Source organism: Asterias rubens, chromosome 10 (genome assembly GCF_902459465.1).
Source record: "Asterias rubens chromosome 10, eAstRub1.3, whole genome shotgun sequence".
In the NCBI taxonomy this organism is placed as follows: domain Eukaryota; kingdom Metazoa; phylum Echinodermata; class Asteroidea; order Forcipulatida; family Asteriidae; genus Asterias; species Asterias rubens.
Genome location: NC_047071.1, coordinates 14,873,283 through 14,894,648, shown reverse-complemented (window position 1 = coordinate 14,894,648; position 21,366 = coordinate 14,873,283). Strand labels below are relative to the sequence as shown.

Sequence of the window (21,366 nt, the reverse complement as noted above, 5' to 3'; positions counted from 1 at the left end):
CACATTATGCTTGAAGTATTAAGCCCCGCTTATACTTACTTGGAATTTGAATGCCAAGCGAATGTGGAGGTCACCAGTTGGACACAAATAATTTGCAGCAGTTGAGCTGTGCTTAACGGCACCTGGAAATAGTTTTTTTTTCCTTCAAACATTAGAGTATATGTTCCTGAACAATAAAATAATTTTTTGAGTAATTGTTTTTGACGATTTATATGTTTAACATATTAAATAAAGTTGTGTGGGGGGTGACTCCGCCTACCCCTTTTGTGACGTCAATCGAGGAAGACTTTGCCTTGATCGAACATCGAACACACGTACGTGTAAGTACATTCAAGTCCTGGACGTGAGTTTGTACGTTTGCAAAAGTTTTTTTCTTGCATTTTTCCGGCAATGTCAACCAGGTGTATTGCTGCTGGATGCAGCAACCAGCAGCAAAAACAACTAAAGATTGTGTCAGTATGCCAAGTTGTCCGGTCCGACGTCTTTTCCAGCGCTGTGCGGAAAACACTTCGAGCCGTCGTGCTTCGAGAATCCGGAATACACTACACATTTTGACATGAAGAGAAAAGTTCTTTTCTAAAACATGACGCCATCCCAATAATCTTTCCAGGGGAAGTCGAAAAAGGTACCTGAAAGACCTAACGAACCTAAAGGAGCATTTGCCTAACGTGAAAAAAATCAGGTATTGTTTCAACTTTGAGGGCATGTTTTTAGCTTGCGCCAAGCGTCACTATGCTGTGTTGGCACTGCATGCGATTCATCGCGCCTCGATTGACGTCACGAACAGTGCCTTCTCGGGTCGGCTTTTTTCCCAATTTGTAAATAACATGGAAACTAATTTATGTAAACCTTAGTTAGTTGTTTATTCATATTCCACTCATCAAAACACATATTTTAGTGACAAAAGCTTTATTTTGACAAAATACCACTTCCAGGTGACTTTAACTCTTGCGAATATTTGCAACGAAAACAGAAATTCGCTTCGCATTACTATCCGCAGGAAGTATGAACAGGGCTTTAGGCTGGTCTTAGCAACATGCTTAGCAATAGCTGGAAAATCTGACGTACTTCAAGGCTATTGAATAATGCCAGATACTAGCCTTAAGAACCTGGGCCAAATTCCATGGAGCTGCTTTAAGGCACAAAAAGTAGCTTAGCACAACATATTGATGCTTACCAGAGTAAGGTTACCAACCCAACTGCTTTTCCGAAAGTCCGGAGCGAATATGTCCAAGCAGGAAGAATAATCCCTTATAGGAGTACACAGTCTGAGGAGCGTTACTGCGGTAACGCTCTTCATAAATTATTCAAATTGTTTGGGAAAAAAGTGTCTAAAGCTGCTGCACTTCTTACCACATAAGTTTTCATTGGCATTAATTTTTAGAGTCATTACCAAAAGTGCATGTATACAGACCCTTTAATTCTTATTATTTTATCTTTTGTTCCAGATGAGTACACCGGACGAAAGAGACAACTGGTGGATAAGATTCCATGCTTTAGCCAAGGTAACAAAGACAGAAAGAAAGACCTGATTGCTATTATTGTGAAAACTCGCATTCATTGTCTTAAGTTGTTTTATCATTGCCTTAAATTCTATTTGTTTTGTGTCTTTTTTTTTTCCCAGATGGAAATTCCCAAAGTTCATCTGTTACCTGGACAGATTATCGCTCTACAAGAAATCATAGAAAATACTCAAATGAATTACCAGACACCCAGCTCAAATCCTTCATCTCCTAATCAAATTAAGCCAAAGCTACCAGCAGTGACGAGGACGCCCTCGACGAAGACGTTTGTCAAACGACAATCCCAAGAGGATATGGACGCAGGTTTAAATGTAAGTCTCTCTCTAACAAACACAAAATGGACCTTTGGGAAATGTTATGAAGTTGAAAATGCTTATAGTGACTCCCAAAACTACTTTGTATTTGTTTTCATGTGAAAAATCACCTAACACACAGCCAGAGGAGCATTCCGGGTGATGGTGACAAAGGAAAACGAAAATCAAATGTGGGCGATTAGAAGATATTTATTGAAATTTCTCTTGAACGGAAATTGATTGTAAGATGGTGGGAGGCAAGATACAGCAGCAAGAGGGTTTAAAGACAGTGGACACTATTGGTAATTGTCAAAGGCCAGTCTTCTCATTTTGGTGTATCTCAACATGTGCATAAAATAATAAACCTGTGAAAATTTGAGCTCAATTGGTGGTCGAGGTTGTGAGATAATAATGGAAGAAAAAACACCCCTGCACACGAAATTGTGTGCGGTTAGATGGTTGATTTCGAGACCTCAAATTCTAAATCTGAGGTCTCGAAATCAAATTTGTGGAAAGTTACTTCTTTCTCGAAAACTATGGCACTTCGGAGGGAGCCGTTTCTCACAATGTTTTATACCATCAACCTCTCCCCATTACTTGTTACCAAGTAAGGTTTTATGCTAAGAATTATTTTGAGTAACTACCAATAGTGTCCACTGCCTTTAGGCCAAGATGAAGCAGTCTCGAGTCTTGAGTTGAATAATCCCTATAGGCCTACAGCTCACGTAGTAATAATAACAAGAATAATGGAAACTTTTATCGCAAGTGTGCTCATGGCGCTGCTCTACAAAAAACAATCAACAAGCAATAAAAGTAGCGTCACATAATTAGAAAAACGTACGTCAACAAAATGCTTCTTTAGTTTTTAAACTGTTCTTGACTATGCCAAGTGAGTTTGAAAAGTTTCACAGTTTCAGGTAGGGAGTTCCCAAGCCTTGGTGCTGCGCTCTGAAAACTTGTTTCCCCCCATTGATGATTTGTCGGTTTGTGTTTTGAAGATTTTAAGCCATGATGTCCTGGGGTATTTATCTGAACAAGATCACTTAACATATACTGGGGCATCACCTTGTAAGATCTTGAAAATAATAAGGCACAGCTTTGATTTAACTCTTTGTTGGATGGAGAGTCAGTGCAAGTCAGCTAGTACGTCGGAAGGGAGTTAAAGTTGGAAGGGAGTCGGAAGGGAGTTAAAGTTGGTCTCTTAACATATTAAGGCCTCCATATTCATTTTCGATCATTCATTCATTTATTTTTATTAAAAAACCAAATGGCAGCACGAAGCTGATTAATGTGGCATTACAAGATAAAAATATTAATAAAAATTGCACAGATAAAATACACAAAAAATGCACCACCACGAGGTACATAGGAACATTATAAAAGAAGACGACAATAAGTTAAACAAATTTTTTGATAAAAGACACTAAAAAAATGCACAGGGTGTTGGGGGAACCGTCTTATACATTGAAACCCCACTACGAAATAAACCAGCAGTTAAATACTAAACAGATGACAAAACAATGATGGCAAAAATGGGAAAACAAATTTGATAAAACAAGATAAGATTTACAAACAAATACTGAAAGCTTTAAACATTTTCCACCTTACCAGGGTCAATACCACTTCTACCCAGACAAACATCTGATGGACTTTAAGGACGATTGTCCAATTCCACCGACGTGGTTCTTTCAAGTTTCAAGGTTGCAAGCAGAGGAGGTAAGCAGGAATGGAATCAGAGGTTTTGATTGTGTTACTTATTAACAGTAGACATTCCTCCCTTTTGTATATTTCCCACTATTTTTATGATAATAATGTGACCAAGGCCCAATTTTACAAAAAGACGCTAAGCACAGGCAAATTTTGCTTACCATAATAAAGGTTACCAGCCAAATTAATATGTAACTTGTACCATTTCTGGCTGGTGTCCTGCCAATTTCTGCTTCGCAGAAAAATTGTTGAGCAATATATGTTTTCATATTATCAACAGCTCTCCCCGTTGCTCACTACCCAAAAATTTGATACTCCAATTTATGTATTTCGAGTAATTACCAATCATGTCCAGTGCCTTTAATGTATGTTTTTGTTTATTTCGAATCATCAGGCCTTTCACTATTTTTTTTGGAATTTATACCATCAGTCCTTTTGCAACAGCTAATTGTATTTTGTTATTTTTTTTATTGTTTCATAAGATATGAATAACAAAAAATTTGTTTTTTCTTTTGCCGCAGTTGCTTCTTAACAATCGGGAGAGTGGTGCGATTCTCATTCGTGAAGGAGAGGCCCACGCGGGATTCTCGCTCAGTATGAGGCAAGATCCACCCAAAGGCAACCCCCTAGCCCACCCTACCATTAAGCACTTCCGCTTTGTCTGGGAAAAGTTCACCTTTAAACTGCTCATTGAGGAACCGGTAATACTAATGATAGTTTTGGATTCTTAAAGGATCTGGGTACTTTTTGTAGGACACAAAACACAATGTTTACAGATATACATTAAACTTACACAGTTTGAAGATGATGATAGTAGAAAGCTTCCCTTAAAATATTACCTGCTGAGGTGCTGTGAAAAAAACAAGTCACAAAAATGTTCTCAAAAAGGTTCTCAAAATTACTTTTACCCATAGTTGTTGAACAAATGTTAGAGGTCATTGGTTAAAACTACGCTCTATTAAAGGAACATTACGGAATTGGTTTAATGTTATTCACCATATACATAAACTGAAAAACCTGTAGAATTCGAATTTTGCATTGCATTGACACCAAAACAAAAATGAATACACGCTCACTGAGCGATTAACTCTAAACGCGAAATTAGATTGTTTATTTCTCATCAAATTTGAAATTTCAGACAGAAATATTTCAAGGGATGTTTTCTACTTTTATCATGATTTGACCGTGTATTAGTTTCATGTGAATCTGTGATCTTCATGATTTTGTTTTTTTACTAATTCTGCAAGGTTCCTTTAAGTTTGTCTTTGTTCAATCGGCCGAAACTACTACTTTGCTTTGGTGGATCGGGGGACTTCTCTTTGTTAATTTCACTACAGAGGAGTGAGGAGTGAGTGCATAAGTGGTCTCAACATTTTGACTAGCCTGGTCTCGTCATCGTCAGGAGACTGATTGACTTTGTCATTTATTTCAGCAACCAATGATGCCAACCATGTATGACCTTCTGGCTTTCTTCATCGAAAAACATGGAGGTGATATCAAACCTATGCAGACGAGAGATCCATCCGCCTTAAAGCAGTCGCAACATCCGTATGAATGTGGACTCAGTAAGTTCGTTTGAGTTTTACTCCTACCAATTTTCGCAGCAACTCAAACCACTTCCATGGTTGTTGCCTAACCTACTCAATCTTTTAAATCTACTTTTCACAAAATGAGATTAATAAGTTGAATTACTTGCTTGTGCTCCTAAGTTACAAAGAAACTATAACAAATAGTTTTAAAAATACTCCTTTCTAGAATTTGTTTGAATTCAAGAACAAAATTAATTTTCCTCAGATTCTACAAGTACATATTAAGCAAGTAGTGTGTTTTCTTTTCAATGGGTATGTGTATTGCTTTATTTACTTTGTCTCTGCGACTTGAACATCTCTTAAGATTAATTTGGCACATTACCAAAGCTTGTTATTAAAGGGTCTATATTCTTTTTCGTCGCACAATACACAGATATACATTAAACTTACACAGTTTGAAGATCATGATAGTGGAAAGCTTCCCTTGAAATTGTACCTGTAGTTTTTGAGAATTGAGTAAAACTAAAAACTATCGTCCCAGTTTTAGCATGTAAAAACGTATTAACCAGTTATGCTATGTTTATGCTATGTAAAAAAACGTAACTGGTTAATAGGATTTTACATGCTAAAATAATGTTTGTCTCACTGAGACGAAATTATTTTATGTCTTGCTTTACTCATTTCTCAAAAAACTACAGTCCCTTAGTAAGGTAATATTTGAAGGGAAGCTTTCTTCTATCATTATCTTCAAACCCGGTAAGTTTAATGTATCTGAATCAAATGAAAAAAGTATCTGAATCCTTAAAGAGGAAATTTGCTTGCAAAGTCTAAACTTTTTCTTAAAAATGTTTGTTTCTTCAGAGGGAACCAGGAAAGATCCAGAAAATGGTGAGCCCCGTCGCGGTCATGAAACCTATCTGGAACCAACGAGAGGTAACACATGTTAATCTGAACATCATAACCGTCATTCAAACATAGCTGATTGGTTATTTGGTGAGATCAATGAAGCTGATTGGCCAGCTCTATATTTTCTGGTCAATGCGTTCCCTTTTCTTACAAATTTACTACTATATGGTTCTTTGGTCAACCAACGAATGTAATGGGTCAAACTTTGTTGGTAAAACGCTTCTTTCCGGCAAGCTGGGAAGTGATGTTCAGTTTAGCTAGTTGATTACATTGTGTCTTAAAAAAGAGACTTTGGAACACTTGGTGGCAGTAGACTTACCAGGTTCATTTCCAATTGTTTACGTAGTTCTGAGCATGCATAAAGTACCGGGATCAATATATTTACCGGGTCAGTCTGAAAATGTTAGACTTAGGCTATTTTGACTGGGCTTTTTTATTTTGGATTTTTTCAGCACCACCAATGCCACCAGCTAGGCCGAGGCCTGATCGCCAGTCCTTACCAGCATCATTTAATGAATCATATAAACCGGTAAGACCCCCCCCCCCCCCACTTCTTCCTTTTACTTAAGCTTTAACGTAACCCGGAAGTGGAAGATAAATAACCAATAACAACGCCCTACTTATGATGAAAGAAAAATAAATATTTTTGAGGTGGAAAATGTATTTGTTTATCTTTTATTTGTTTACAGGGAGAGGCTATGGGACCAGGAAATCGGTTGCATTTACAGACGTCTGCACGTGAGTACAAGAAAATCAAATTTTTCTGAATATTTTACAAAAGGAGTTTGAGGAAATTTTTTCTCCTATTCTGTTATGCAAATTTTATAATGTTGTTTCTATTAAGTGTATTTATTAATTTCATTTTTTACCCTAACCCAGCACTGTATACTTTCCCCAGTTCCGTTAGCTATTTTGGGTTTCAAAATTTGCACAAAAAGAGAGGACTCCCCCCAAAAAGGCAGAAATGGTAGACGCGCATTGTTCGTTGGTGCGTACACACATGTACCATCCTTTTGTGGGAGTTTTTGACACCCAAAATGGCGGACAGCAGAGGCGCTTCCAGGTGCGCTGTGCAATTTGCAATTGTTCTATTGGAATAAAACACCCTTTCGTTTTGATGACTTGGTTCCCAGAGTCAACTTTCTGTTGTTATGTATTTGTTTCTGTACAGCCACTAGTAATACTTCCCCTTACGTGGTACCTGAATCTTCGATACCAACGTACGTTAATGTGGGCCGAGATACACTCAGAACGATACATGAGGGCAAGAAGGACAGTGAGTAGCATCAGTGTGATGGACACCAGTGTCGGCCATTTTGGATCATATCTTGGCATTGTCTATACAAAAGAAGGAAAAAAGAGTAACAAAAGAAAATCAATTTAAACTTTGACATTAAAACAATCGATTCAGTGTGAACTTGGAAAGTCCATCTCCAAAACAGTTTTTAAAAAGCTTGCAAATTGTCAAATATTACTTCCAAAAGTTTGTTGATTCTAATGACATACATACAGTCTATATTAGAGCATCGTGTCCTAAAGCAGGACAAATAATTAGGCCTAATTGGGGCCTACTTTCATGGCTCTGCTTTTTATAAACGGAAGAATCTGAACTTACAGAAGCAGGTGAATTCTGGGCTTACATCAAGCATATTTCACGGGTTAACAGATAATTTTTTCTTGTGCACATGGGTGCTCTATTCACATTACTAGGCTTTCTTTGCTTACACATCTAGCACAGAAATACCTTACCATGTATGCGGAGAATGGGGGTAGTGGTAAGCAGCCATGAAATTTTTCCCAGTTCTTTTTTTAGCAAGCAATGCACTACGTTTGTTAAGCTCCAAATGTATGAAAATGACAAATCTAATCCATGTCATTGTCATATCATTCATTTAAAAGAAAACAACTCCAGCCATTTTTGGCTCCTCAATCACCAGTACTTTAAACTTTCCAGTTTGCTCTAAAAAAAAAAAAAAAGAAGAACGAGATCAAGTAAACTGATTTTACATTACGTTTAAAACAAGGTTTTCTTGTCCAGAGCTTTGAAGACAATGCCAGCATGTGATCTGAAAACCTGACGCATCATCCCTCCCATGACATCACCGTTACTATGACAACTTCACTGCATGTGCAATTAACTTTGTTTGTTTCCGTAGTAACATCTACATTCCTAACGTTTGATTTCTTTCTTTCAGTTTTTGTTTTCACTCACCAGTTTGATTTTGGTCACCTCTCACCTTCATAATTTTCTGTGAACGTTTAAGTTGTTATCGTTTTTATTTCACTTTGGGAAATTCTCGTTGAAGCCTTGATGCAAGATTCTTCATTTTAGGGTAATTTTATTTAGTTTTGCAAAAGTTAATGTCGTTATATTTGTTCGGAAGTTTTTACCTCGGCTAATTCAATTATTATTTTTTCTTTCAGTTTAGTTACTTCTAAGATAAATTTTGTGATTTCTGTCGTTTACAAAAATCACTAAATGAAAACATTTTCTGAAGTGGGCAAATTTTATTTTGGCCAAATTAAAAAAATGTTTTCCAGTCCTGAAGAATAATTTGATAGAATAAGTAGAAATTAAGAAAGAAAAAAAATGCCACCAAAAACCCAAGAATTGGCTGATGCAAACTGCTTACCAACCGAACAGACCAATAAGGTGTATGACCTGATGATTTTACCCAAGCAGAGTCTGTCTAAAAGGCTGCAAAGAACCTTTGAGAAAAGGGCAGCAATTTTCCAGCCAAAATCGCTGCCCAGGTCAAAACATTGAGGTTTAGCGGGACAGATTAAGGGGAATTGTACCTTTGATGATCCTTGGTTGGCAAACAGATCATGAGATGGATTATGTCATGATATTAGATATTTTTCCATATTGCCATCGTAGATTTAAAAAAAAAAAAAAAAAAAAAAAAGTAGAATAACAACAGACATTGTCAAAATGGTTTCCATTCCATCAATTATTACAAAGGACAAATAGCTTTCGCCTGACATACTCTTTGTTCGTGCCAAAACAATGCTCTTTTCATCAAAGGAATAATCCCACCATCAACATTCTGTACTCGGGCCTTCAATAATTGTTTGTGCACATATCAATCAAAACTAGTGTTTATTTTAACGATTGTGTCATTGCTATCAGTTTGATCAGTTATCGGAACAAAGTCCAACATTGTTGAATGTCTCATCGGATCAATTTTTATCTTTCATCTTGAAATACTTTGTCAGATATTTCACAATGATATTTATTAATAAGCTTCTCCCCAAAACACCTGATTTAGTGTCAAGGAAGTTCCATGTCGAAAACAACATCATGTTTGAGGAAGTATCATAGTATTTTTTTAGGTTTGATTTGACCAGAATCACATGCTCATTCCAATTTTTCTTTTTTTGGAGGTAATATTAGATTATGATTGTCGTGGAATTCTGTAGCTTGTTTCCTCCAAAACATTTGTGCTTATTTGTTTATTTATTCTTTTAAACTTCTGAAAATGGACAAACAGTAATTATGAGAATCAAAACCATTGGTTTGTTCTGGTTTTCTTTGACAATTTGAGATATGGAGGACACATTGTCAAAACATTCTCAGGTAGTCGTTACAAAGCAGGACAGTTCTTTTCAGAACTGAGAAGTCTCCCGAATTCTGAAAATCCACTCTGCAGTATACAGTAGAATATAAAGCAAGACAATTCTCTTAAGAACAAAATCTACCCGAAAAGAAGATACACACAAAGTTTTACCGCAAACAAATTATACCATTAGGTTAGGGTAATTTGTCTGTATACACCAATGCACTCCTATAATGTCCACCATTATTTCAAACAGCCTAATAAATCCTGGCTCGTACTTCCTGCGAAGGCGATACAAGTTTTGACGTCACAAATATTCGCACGAATAGTTCACATCGGGTGAAATGTGCTCAACTCCTGCGAAAAATTTGCAGCGAAAACAGCCATGTGACGTCAAAATTTGCTTAGCATTCACAGGAAGTATGAACCAGGGCCCAATTTCATAGAGCTGCTTAAGCACAAATTTTGCTTAAGCAAAAAATGTATTGCTTAGTAAAATCAGATTACCGGCCAAGACTCCACTCAATTGTTATGCTAAGTAAACAACAGCTAAATACTAGTCATAAGCAATGTATATGGCATGAAATTTTGGCCAGTAAACATGTGTAAAATAAGCGAGCTATTTTCGTGCTTAAGCAAAAATTTTTGCTTAAGCAGCTCTATGAAATTGGCCCCATGATACAACAGGCTTCGGATTGTTTTATTCCTAGTTTCTGGAAAATTTGCAATTCTCAGTACTGATTAAACCTCTACAGTACAAGTCTCATGTAGACCCAGTGCCAGTAATATAACAATGGTCCATCTTACAGAAACAACCCAAAACAATGCTTTTTGTTTCACTTTTGTCTTTGAGGCTAACAGTATATATAAGAATACCATTATGTGCATGCGGCATGTTTTGATAAAATAACGACAGGATATAAAATCATTGGCTCAGGACTAAGGCAGTTTGTATGGATTTCATAAAATTGCTTTTGTATTTTTGTTTAGCTACTTGTAAATGGAGTTCATTGGTCAAGAGTTGAACTCTAAAATAGTTGTTGGCAAAAAGAAACATCTTTTAAGAAGATATATGTATGGATTTCTGTTTATTTTTTTTTCTTCAAATTTCTTGCACACTTGTCCTTTTACCCTTTGTTGATAACTTTGGATATGGAATTGCACTGAGCCGATGAACTTATTTTACCGCCTATGAAGTTCTTTATGTTTACAGCTCTTTGATGGTTTCAGTGACTAATTTGATATTAACTTTGATTTTCAGATTCTACATCATAGTGGTGTGGATTATCGTCTTGTCGCTAACCTCATGAATATTCAGTTTTTGAAATAATATGTTAATTTGAATATTTATTCGGATACCGCTTAAATATCCTTTTGTTTACACATGACTTTTAATACTTGTATGACAAATATTCACAATGCATTGTAATTTGTTTGATTAATAATGCATTATTCATTCTTTGTTATTTTATTCATAATGCATTATTCATATTTTGCTTTCAAACAGTTCATAATGCACTATACTATCCATGTTTTATCATTTTCATCATAATACATTGTTCATATTTTGCACCCTCTCATTAACATAACTCAGTACACTCTCGAAGAGCTGAACGCTATTCTACAACCGACGCCCCATCTCCCCATTCATTCAATTTAGATCAACGTGAGTCGCAACATTTTGAGCAAACTCCAAGCAAGCCCCAGTTCCCCTTAAAGGGTCTGGGTACTTTTTGTAGGACAAAAAAACACAATGTCCACAGATTTACATTAAACTTACACAGTTTGAAGATAACGTTGATGGAAAGCTTCCCTGAAAATATTACTTGCTGAGGTGCTGTAGTTTTTGAGAAATGGGTAAATCAAAGTCATTAAAATCATTTTCGTCTCAGTGATCATAAGACAAAAATTATTTTAGCATGTAAAAAGACGTTTTTTCATGACATTGTTTTACTAATTTCTCAAAAACTACAGCACCTCAGCAAGCTTAAAGTAAATCTGTGGGAGAATTGTGTTTTTGTTAGAAAACGTTCCAAAATCATCCCTTAAAGGGGAGGGTATACCTTTTAGTAATTTATGGAACACTAAAACTCGACTAAGCAAAAAGCACTGCAGCTTTTGATAATGTATTAACACTTTGGGAAATAATTCTCTACAAATGAATAAGGTTTTAGGGAGAGGGATTCAAAAAACATTTCAATCTTTGAAACATTTCTGCATGAAACGTTTCTCAGAGTGATGATTCCAACGATGGACGTAACCACTCAAAGAATTTTTGGCATTGTCTCAAAAACGCTTTATATCACCTTTTGAAAGTTAAGTTTTGTTGTACATATCTACGTTTATCGAGGAACGAAACGAGACTTTTTGCAGTCTTTTTAAAGGCAGTGGACACTATTGGTAATCACTCAAAATAATTACTAGCATAAAAACTTACTTGGTGGCCAGTAATGGGGAGAGGTTGATGATAAAAAACATTGTGAGAAACGGCTCCACCTGAAGTGACATAGTTTTCAAGAAAGAAGTAATTCTCCATGAACTTGATTTCGAGATCTCAGATTTAGAAATTGAGGTCTCGAAATCAACCATCTAAATGCACACAACTTCGTGTGACAAGGGTGTTTTTTCCTCTCATTATTATCTCGCAACTTCGATGACCAATTGAGCTCAAATTTTCACAGGTTTGTTATTTTATGCATATGTTGAGATACACCAAGTGAGAAGACTGGTCTTTGACAATTACCAATAGTGTCCAGTGTCTTTGAGTTCTCACCAGTGGTGCGCTTTTTCAGACCTATGCACTAAGCATGTGCATGCATGCTCAGACCGTAAAAAAAAAGAACCTGTATTCTGTCACCAGCGTCTCAAAAGTCTCCCATCGAACAGTTCCAAAAGCCAAAGGTATACTTTCCCTTTTATATAGAATAACCCTAGAAATAATATAGAGTAGTTTCCCTGCCAGCATTATACCAGGTAGTGGCCATTTTAGAGACCATGTCACAATGTTTACAAAAAGAGAGACCTCGTTCATTTCTGGGCCTTCCTGGCAAGCAAGATACTACGCATAAAGTGTCAGCTGAAATTTGTTCGCACGTGCCACCATAAAAAGATGCAAATTGCAAACTCTATCAAACAATACTAACTGTGCCTGCAGGAAGTCTAGATACGGTCTGTTTTGTAAACATGTGATGTCGTTACTTTGATGGCGTATTTATAGCATTGATCAACTAACATTAACGTTCTTCTTATAATCCATGTCAAAATTAATTGTTGTTGTTTGGATTGAAAGGGAATGTTCACCAAATGTTAGTGCATAATCAATAAAAGATCATTCCTTCTCTATTAAGTAAACGGAGTGTAGAACAGTATAGAAATTGCAACGTATAGAGTTCACAAGTCACAAGATGCTTTAAAGGAAAAAAGTTTTCAAATAAATATTGAGGAATGGTTGGAAAAAAAAGGGATACTCTTCATTTTGTGGAAACTGCTCGTGCATCATGATTGGTCAATTTAAGTCATAGAAGTATTCCGGGTTTATTCTTCTCGCATGGTTCCAAAAAAACAAAGGTAATACTATGCCTTTGAGCAGTTTAAAGGGTCTATGTACTTTTTTCTAACACAAAACACAATGTCCACAGATTTACATTAAACTTACACAGTTTGAAGATAATGATAGTAGAAAGCTTCCCTAAAAATATTACCTCCCGAGGTGCTGTTAGTTTTTGAGAAATGAGTAAAACAATGTCACACAAAAAACAATTTTGTCCCAGTTTTAGCATGTAAAAACGTATTAACCAGTTGTGGTATGTTATGGTATAATACCATAAGTGGTTAATACGCTTTTACATGCTAAAACAATGTTTGTCTCACTGAGACAAAACATATTTTGTGACTTGTTCAACTCATTTTTTTTAAAACTACAGCACCTCAGTAAGTAATAATTTAAGGGAAGCTTTCTACTATCACTATCTTTAAACCCTGTAAGTTTTATGTAAACCTGTGGAAATTTTGAAAAAGTACCCAAATCCTTTAATAGATTCTTCTGTTCTGTATAAATGTTCAGATCCTCCCCAGCTTCCTCCTCCTCGACAACGGTGTGTCTCCTCCGCTGATATGGAGAGTTCGAACCTAGGTGAGTCTTAATAGATGGAAATATACACCGGGGATAAAGAACATAACTATTACGTTTTTACCCATATACCATGTATACACCTATGTGTTATAGCACTGTATACACAGTTCTTTCCCGAGCTCTAACCATAAGCATATTACACAGGTGGGATTCAAACCCATGACCCTTGCAATTCTGGAGCAGTGTCTTACCAACTAAACTACCGAGATTGCCCGGTAGGTAGCGGCAGTTCGAATCTTATATTAAAGCAGTGAGTACCTCAACGATTTAATAGATGAAAAATGTTTTGGAAAATCGAGATGTTTTTGTACAAAGTTATGATCATTTGAATGTGTTCAATGGGGAAGGCGGGAGATGGTGTACCATTTTGTGACTTTGCTAAGCAATGCTTGGGTGATGGTTGCTTAAAAATTCTATTCAGGTATTGATAGTTCTCGCTTGCTTTATGTGTGAAGTTTTTTCTTGCAACAAATGCAGAAAGGATCTGTTATTTAAAAACAGAGGTTTTTCTCCTTAGCCTGCGGAGGATGGAGATATCTTGGCCCAATTTGAGCTGCACAAAAAGTAGCTAAGCACAACAAATTATGCTTACCAGAATAATGCTTACCAGCCGAACTACCATGCCACATGTACAATTTGTGGATGGTATACTGCTCATTTCTGCCAAGCAGCTCTATGAAATTGGGCCATGCTTACGAGATTAAACTTTGGAACTATGTCTGTTCTTATTCCGTTGAGAGCATTGTCATAGAATGACATATTTTATGTTTTAGGTACGAGTCGGAAACAAGTTCTCTCCTACAAAAAGAAACCGCGCTCTCAGAGCTTCAATTCAGGGACTCGTTGATAGAGTGTGGTAAAAAAAACAACAACAATATTTCCAATGCATGGTGAAACAATTTGTTTTTAAACCACCTTTATTGTTTTCGGTTTCGATTATTTTCAAGAAGAGTTGATGCTAAAAACAGTGGCTGCCAAAATATTAAATAAATACTTGATTGCTTTTGTTGTTTTAGCTTACATTAAAATCGGCACAGCTGTTATCGTAGAAAACAAAAACCTTGTAAGCTCTCGCAAGTGGTTGTTTTGTTGCTTTATTTATTTTCCTTTCCTAGTGTTAACGTTGACTTCTTTGATTGGTGCATTTGTTTTTATTTACTCCACTGTTTCTTCAGTGTATGCTACATATGTTGTCTGTTTAGTTGTTGTTTATTTTCCTATGATTTGTTTCTTATCGTTTTCACTAAACGGGTATGTTCTATTTCTTTCTTATTAAATTGCCTCCTCCCTTTTCGTATCGTACTTTACCAGCAGCTAACAAGGAAAGTGAATATAGCGCCCCAGACGGAACAAACTTTGTTTTGTCGAAACGGCACAGTGCAGAATTAAAGGTGGCAGTCCAAGCAGCTCATAACAAGCAAGATGCAAACAGACACAGATCGTTCACCTCACCAGGTCTGAACTTTCAAACAGTAAAATTCAAATATCAAATTTCACTCATGGTTGTGTGGGGAGGGGGAGGGGGGAATGTTTAACCATAAATGTCCAATCATCGATCATAAATAATTATTTAATCGAGAAAGGAAGCAGAATGCATTGTAGGGTTATCCCCCGTGTTTAATGAGCTTGCGTACATCGTGCAGATACGTGCAATCTGCATGCTGATTTGTGCGCATTTTGAACGTTAGCAGAAACACACACATGCAGTCGTGTTTGACCATTTCCTTAGAGGACACCTATTGTTCTTTCTGTTGTTCCTGTATTGAAGCAATCCCTATTGGTTTTGTACACAAATGACTAGTGAGGACCCATGAAAACAAAGAACCGACTAGTGAGGACCCTTGGCCCTATTGAAAAATGTCTTTGGAGGGTAGGCATTACAAGCCCACAAAAAAAATAAAAAATAATAATAATAATAATAATAATAATAATAATAATAATAATTATAATAATAATATTATATAATTTAACCCCCAAAACATCAAGAGAAAACCGTACAGAGTGCTCTAGATTGCACAGTACGACTTTTAAAACCAATTTAAACTCAAGTATGAAAACATTCTGAAGATTTTGTTTCAATTCAGCTTGCTCGGCCAAACCACCCAAATTTTGGGAGCAGAATGTCCCACATTTTTGACAAATATCTGGGGAGAACCCTGCAATGTATGCTTTTTAAAAAATATCTTTCGCTGTACATTTGTTTTACACTCTAAGAAAAATTGTTTTTGTTTAAATTAGACAATTTTTGTCTTTCTCCACTTTCTTCAAACATTTATTCATACTGCGTTATGGGTTTCATTACATGAATTAATAAATTCCATAATAATATGATCTTTCTCAAGTTCCCTTTCTTTGTTTCACCTTTTTCCTTTTGTGGGAGTCCAGTTGCAGTCAAACAATTGTTTAGTAGAAATTGTGTTCTTGCACCGCGTGTCTCATTTTGTGACTGTCTTGTTTTTATCTTCGTCTTCAAGCGATCGATGACAATTACATGTTTCCAACCAGCACAAAGTGTTTGTCGGATCACGCTGAAGGCAACCTATCATTGCCCTTTGCGACTAAAGAACTAGTCCATGAGAAACTGACCAGACGACATTCAGGTCCAGCACAACACATTAAGGACCTCTTGAGTGGTCAAGTAGTGCCTCGTGCACTGCCACGTACAGCCCCACGTGCAGCGCCACGTGTAGCACCTCGTGCAGCGCCACGTGTAGCACCTCGTGCAGCGCCACCTTTAGTGCCACATCATGACCTTCAACCCAGAGGTCATCAAAGACCCAGAGGGATGAGTGACCCTGTTATCAAAGGTTACAGAAGTTCAATTTATCACATCAAACAAATTTCATTCACCAGTGCTGCCAACTCTCCCTGACGCCGCGGAAAGTTCCTGCTGATGAAAAACATTTGAAAATCTCCCTGATTATTGAATTTGGAATTTATATTTTTATTAAAAATGACAAACTTTGTGACCCCATGGTAAAATTACAGAGTCGTTACAATTGTGGACATGGATGCTGTTTCCCTATTACAATGAATGTAATTCTAAATGTCTCTCTGAATGTTGTACAAAATCTCCCTGACAGTTGTAATAAGTCTCCCTGATTGCAAGATGCGAAAATGTTGGCAGTTCTGCATCCACGAGCTTCATATTTTGGTTTCCATCAAAACCAATCATGTTTGAAATTTAAAAAAATCTGTCTTGAAATTCATTTCACTGCAGACTGCAAGAGCAAACATTGCATGTTGCTAAGTATTCAATTTCCCCACTGCGTTCATCTACAGTTTATTTTTTATTTTTTGCCAAGCTCATTGTTTTCTGACTTTGGAAATATCTTTCCCAGTGACATACTGTGTTTTCTTTGCATACAGAATGTCATTAGATTAGTGCACAAGATGAGTAAGGGAAGAAATCTAAAGCAAAGTACTTTAAGAATAATAATAACAAATACTTATATAGCGCATTTCACAATAACCGTATCAATGCTCTTTACATTAGTGCCCTGGTCATGGGGCCAATAACATCCCTGTAATGTTTCTCAGCTCCCTTGGGAGTATACAGCCCTGAGTTGCCTGTAAGGCGCTTGTGGCTTTTTCATACACAATATCAACCTCTACCCTTGCAGGTACCCATTTATACCCCTGGGTGAAGAGAATCAACTCTAGTAAAGTATCTTGCTCAAGGACACAAGTGTCACGACCGGGATTCGAACTTTGACAAATTTACTACAGCAGGACTTGAACCTCCAACCTCTGGATAATAACGTGCCGGCGCTCTACTAACTGAGCTATTTAGCCTAATATTCGTGGCCTCCCTTCAATATCTTTGTTCGGGTGCCAGACATAAGCCATTCAACCTGCGAAGTCAAAACGTTCCTTTTTAATAATTCGGTGAAGCCTTACCCTTTAAAGTTGTAAAACTGCATTTAAAACGGCTCTTTTAAAGGGACACGTTGCCTTGGATCGGGTGAGTTGGTCTATGAAAAGCGTTTGCAACCGTTTGTTAAAACACAATGATCCACACAAATATGCCTCGAAACTGCATGGTTTTCCTTTTACTTTCGGCCATTTTCTGGGTTTGAAAATTTGACTCCACAAAAGAGCGTGCCGTGTTAGTTCATGAGGTGAAAGGAAAAACATGCATCGAGGCACATTTGTGAGGATCATTATAAATTCTACTTTTAAAACATCTTTCTAACCTTATGCGTTACATAACATTTATGAATGTCAGTACTATTTATAAAACACTGATGATGTATTGTATCAATTATATCATGTGAGCGCGATGCCAAAACAAACTTGTATTGATTTGAAATGACAAACGGTAGGAATCGCTTTTCACTGACCAACTCGCCTGATCCGAGGCAACGTGTCCCTTTTAATCATTCCACATCTTCCTTCCTAACTTCCTTTGTATGCTTTACAGATGCTAGTTGACACAGAGTAGCTCTATGGCTTGAGTGTTTATAGACTTTTATCACGGTGTGGCCATCTTGATTTTACTCCATTCCAACTCATTGCAACCAAACTGAGGCTGGATGAAAAAATAGTCTGGTGCCATGTTTGTGCAATGATTGTTAGCATTTGTTAAAATGGAAACTGGGAACATGACCAAGATGGTGACAGCGTGATAAGGGTCTATGTTTGAGGTGTTTTCATAACTCACTGTTTTGCGTTTCATTTTACCTTCCACATCTTGTTAAAGACACTAAACACTATTGGTAATTGTCACAGACCAGTCTTCTCACTTGCTGTATCTCAACATGTGCATAAAATAACAAACCTGTGAAAATTTGAGCTCAATTGGTCGTCGGAGTTGTAAGATAACTATGAAAGAAAAAAACACCCTTGTCACACGGAGTTGTGTGCTTTTAGATGCTTGATTTTGAGACTTGATTCTAAACTTGAGGTCTCAAAATCAAATTTGTGGAAAATAACTTCTTTCTCCGCAAGTTTCGCCATGTCATGACATGTGTTTACTATAAATCCGTAATTCTCGATGTCGAGAATTGATAATTGTTTTAATGTTTTCTCAAAAAGTAAAGCATTTCATGGAATAATATTTCAAGAGAAGTCTTTTACCATTACCTTCTGTGAACCCTGTAAGTTATTTGTAAATCTGTGAACTTTTTTGTTTTTTCTGTTCCAAAAGTGTATAATGGCTTTAAAGGCAGTGGACACTATTGGTAGTTACTCAAAATAATTATTAGCATAAAACTTTTCTTGGTAACAAGTAATGGGGAGAGGTTGATAGTATAAAACTTTGTGAGAAACAGCTCCCTCTGAAGTAATGTAGTTTTCGAGAAAGAAGTAATTTTCCACGAATTTCATTTCGAGACCTCAGATTTAGATTTTGAGGTCTCGAAATCAAGCATATGTAAGCACACAACTTTGTGTGACAAGGTTGTTTTTTTCTTTCATTATTATCTCACAACTTCTACGACTGATTGAGCTCAAACTTTCACAGGTTTGTTATTTTATAGATACACCAACTGTGTCTCTAAGATCAATCTTGGCTCTTTGTGAAACCAGGCCATGGATGTCATTGGTTTTCTCTCATGATTGTTTTCAATTGTTTTGATTATTCAAATTGATTGATTACTGTGCATATGATTTTAAGATATCTCAGTATATCAAAGTCAAAACAATCAAAATCACCCATTTCGAGGGGAATATGACCCATCTTCTTTTCAACACTTTCACATCAGAATGTTACTATTTGATTGACCATTTTTAACCATAAAAAAAACCCTGTTATTTTCCAGCAAAATTTAATAAAGGTCAATTCTCTAGAAATTTCCTTTAAAAAACCCCCCAAAACAACAACAAGACTTACACTAATAGCTTGTTATTGTTGAGTGACACTCTCCGCCATGTTCCCTGTATACACATTATTGAATGACAAGCTGAATTCTCCTGCAATATAACGGGACCAGATCATCATTTCAATTCAGCTTCATTTTGATTTCAATAGTAAAAAAAGCAAATATGGCCGCACCATGCACAAATTTGACAAAATTTTCCTACACATTTTTTCTAAAAATACATGTAAAATCATCGCATAAAAAAAGCATCATGTTCTAATTCTTTAACTCTAACCCAATAGTATCGACAGCAATTTAAATTGTTTGTTGATGTTTGTTTTATTTTTTCAGATAATAACCCTGCTCCAAGAGAGCTAGAAAAGATCTTCAAAAAGTTTGGAATTGCAACAGAGAAATAGAGGATGCTGTTTTACATCTTGCTCTGGCTGGACGACAAGGATCCCTTCTTTAGAAACTTTGTAAAATGACCGGAATTAAAAGTGGATAAAACCTATTTGAACAAGAACCCAATACAAGATTGTTCAGAGTACATGGTTACGAATTTTCAGGTTACAAATTTTCACTGGCCAGTATTTCTATTATCAATATTGAAACCCTACTGTAATTTACTTGATGCTGTGCTGCTCTGGATCACAATAATATACCATCGAATTTCCTGACCATTTCAATATCATCCACATGGTTTGGATTGATAGTAAACTATGCCAGCGATGGGAGCTACACTTTACACAGTCAACCCTCCTACTGTTTGAACATTTAATACCATCCACATGGTTTGGATTGATAGTAAACTATGCCAGCGAAGGGAGCTACACTTTACACAGTCAACCCTCCTACTGTTTGAACATTTAATACCATCCACATGGGGTGGATTGATAGTAAACTATGCCAGCCTGCAATATGAGATCATGTGATGAATGCATCTATGCCGTACACAGTCAACCCTCCTACTGTCTGACCATTCAATGACATCCACTGTAGTTTTGAATGATAGATGAACTGTACCAGCCTGCGATATGATATTACTTGGTGAATGCATCTATGCCATACACAGTCAACCCTCCTACCGTCTGACCATTCAATAGCGTCCACATAGTTTTGACTGAATGATGCACTATACCAGCCTGCAGTATAATATCATGCAGTACACAGTGAACCATTCTACTGTCTAAGCATTCATATCAACCACTTTGCTTTTGAATGAAAGATAATTTATGTCAGCCTGCAGTCAACTACCATACGTCAAATGATAACGCAACAAAAAGTGTGGGGGTTGTCTTTCTACTTCCATCTTCTTCATGTTCGTGTATGCAACTGTGCTTCAAGTTATCAAGGAAAGAAAGGCGCTAGACCACTTCTTCCTCCAATCAAAGAGAAGGATGAAAAACAAGATGGCTGATTGGGATATTAATAGCATATTCAGACATTTATTTGAAAAAGGGTTTGAAAGTAGAAAATATTGTAAAGAATATGTCCAACTTGTTTGTGTTCTAGGATTAAGTAACTGAGTCAATGTTGCAGAATGCTCAACTGTACTGAAACTAATGGCATAAAATTTGCTGTTTTTAAAGGCAGTGGATACTATTGGTAATTGTCAAAGACTAGCCTTCACAGTTGGTGTATCTCAACATATGCATAAATTAACAAACCTGTGAAAGTTTGAACTCAATCGGTCGTCGAACTTGCGAGATAATAATGAAAGAAAAAAAACGCCCTTCTCACACGAAGTTGTGTGCGTTTAGATGGTTGATTTCGAGACCTCAAGTTCTAAATCTGAGGTCTCGGAATCAAATTCGTGGAAAATTACTTCTTTCTCGGAAACTATGGCACTTAATACAAGGTTTCTAAGCTGAACAGGAAGTGTATGATAACAAAAGAAAGACAATTAAAAGTG

At 36.6% G+C, this 21,366-nt stretch overlaps 1 protein-coding gene across 9 annotated transcripts in view; it reads left to right on the top strand.

The window, feature by feature from the left end:
- Positions 1-21,107, top strand: part of LOC117295605 — a 37,896-nt gene extending 16,789 nt beyond the window's left edge. For 2 of the 9 annotated variants that reach the window (XM_033778302.1, XM_033778303.1), the window contains exons 5-17: positions 1,449-1,505; positions 1,625-1,834; positions 3,428-3,532; positions 4,045-4,224; positions 4,956-5,088; positions 5,914-5,985; positions 6,411-6,487; positions 6,648-6,696; positions 7,130-7,234; positions 11,113-11,184; positions 13,582-13,650; positions 14,424-14,506; positions 19,803-21,107. In XM_033778302.1, coding sequence (XP_033634193.1) covers positions 1,449-1,505; positions 1,625-1,834; positions 3,428-3,532; positions 4,045-4,224; positions 4,956-5,088; positions 5,914-5,985; positions 6,411-6,487; positions 6,648-6,696; positions 7,130-7,234; positions 11,113-11,184; positions 13,582-13,650; positions 14,424-14,497 — 1,203 coding nt within the window. In that variant the 3' untranslated portion in view covers positions 14,498-14,506; positions 19,803-21,107. The remainder of the gene's footprint in view (positions 1-1,448; positions 1,506-1,624; positions 1,835-3,427; positions 3,533-4,044; positions 4,225-4,955; positions 5,089-5,913; positions 5,986-6,410; positions 6,488-6,647; positions 6,697-7,129; positions 7,235-11,112; positions 11,185-13,581; positions 13,651-14,423; positions 14,507-19,802) is intronic. The other 7 variants (XM_033778306.1, XM_033778309.1, XM_033778307.1 and 4 more) reach the window with 7 other exon arrangements.
- Positions 21,108-21,366: the final 259 nt, after the last annotated feature.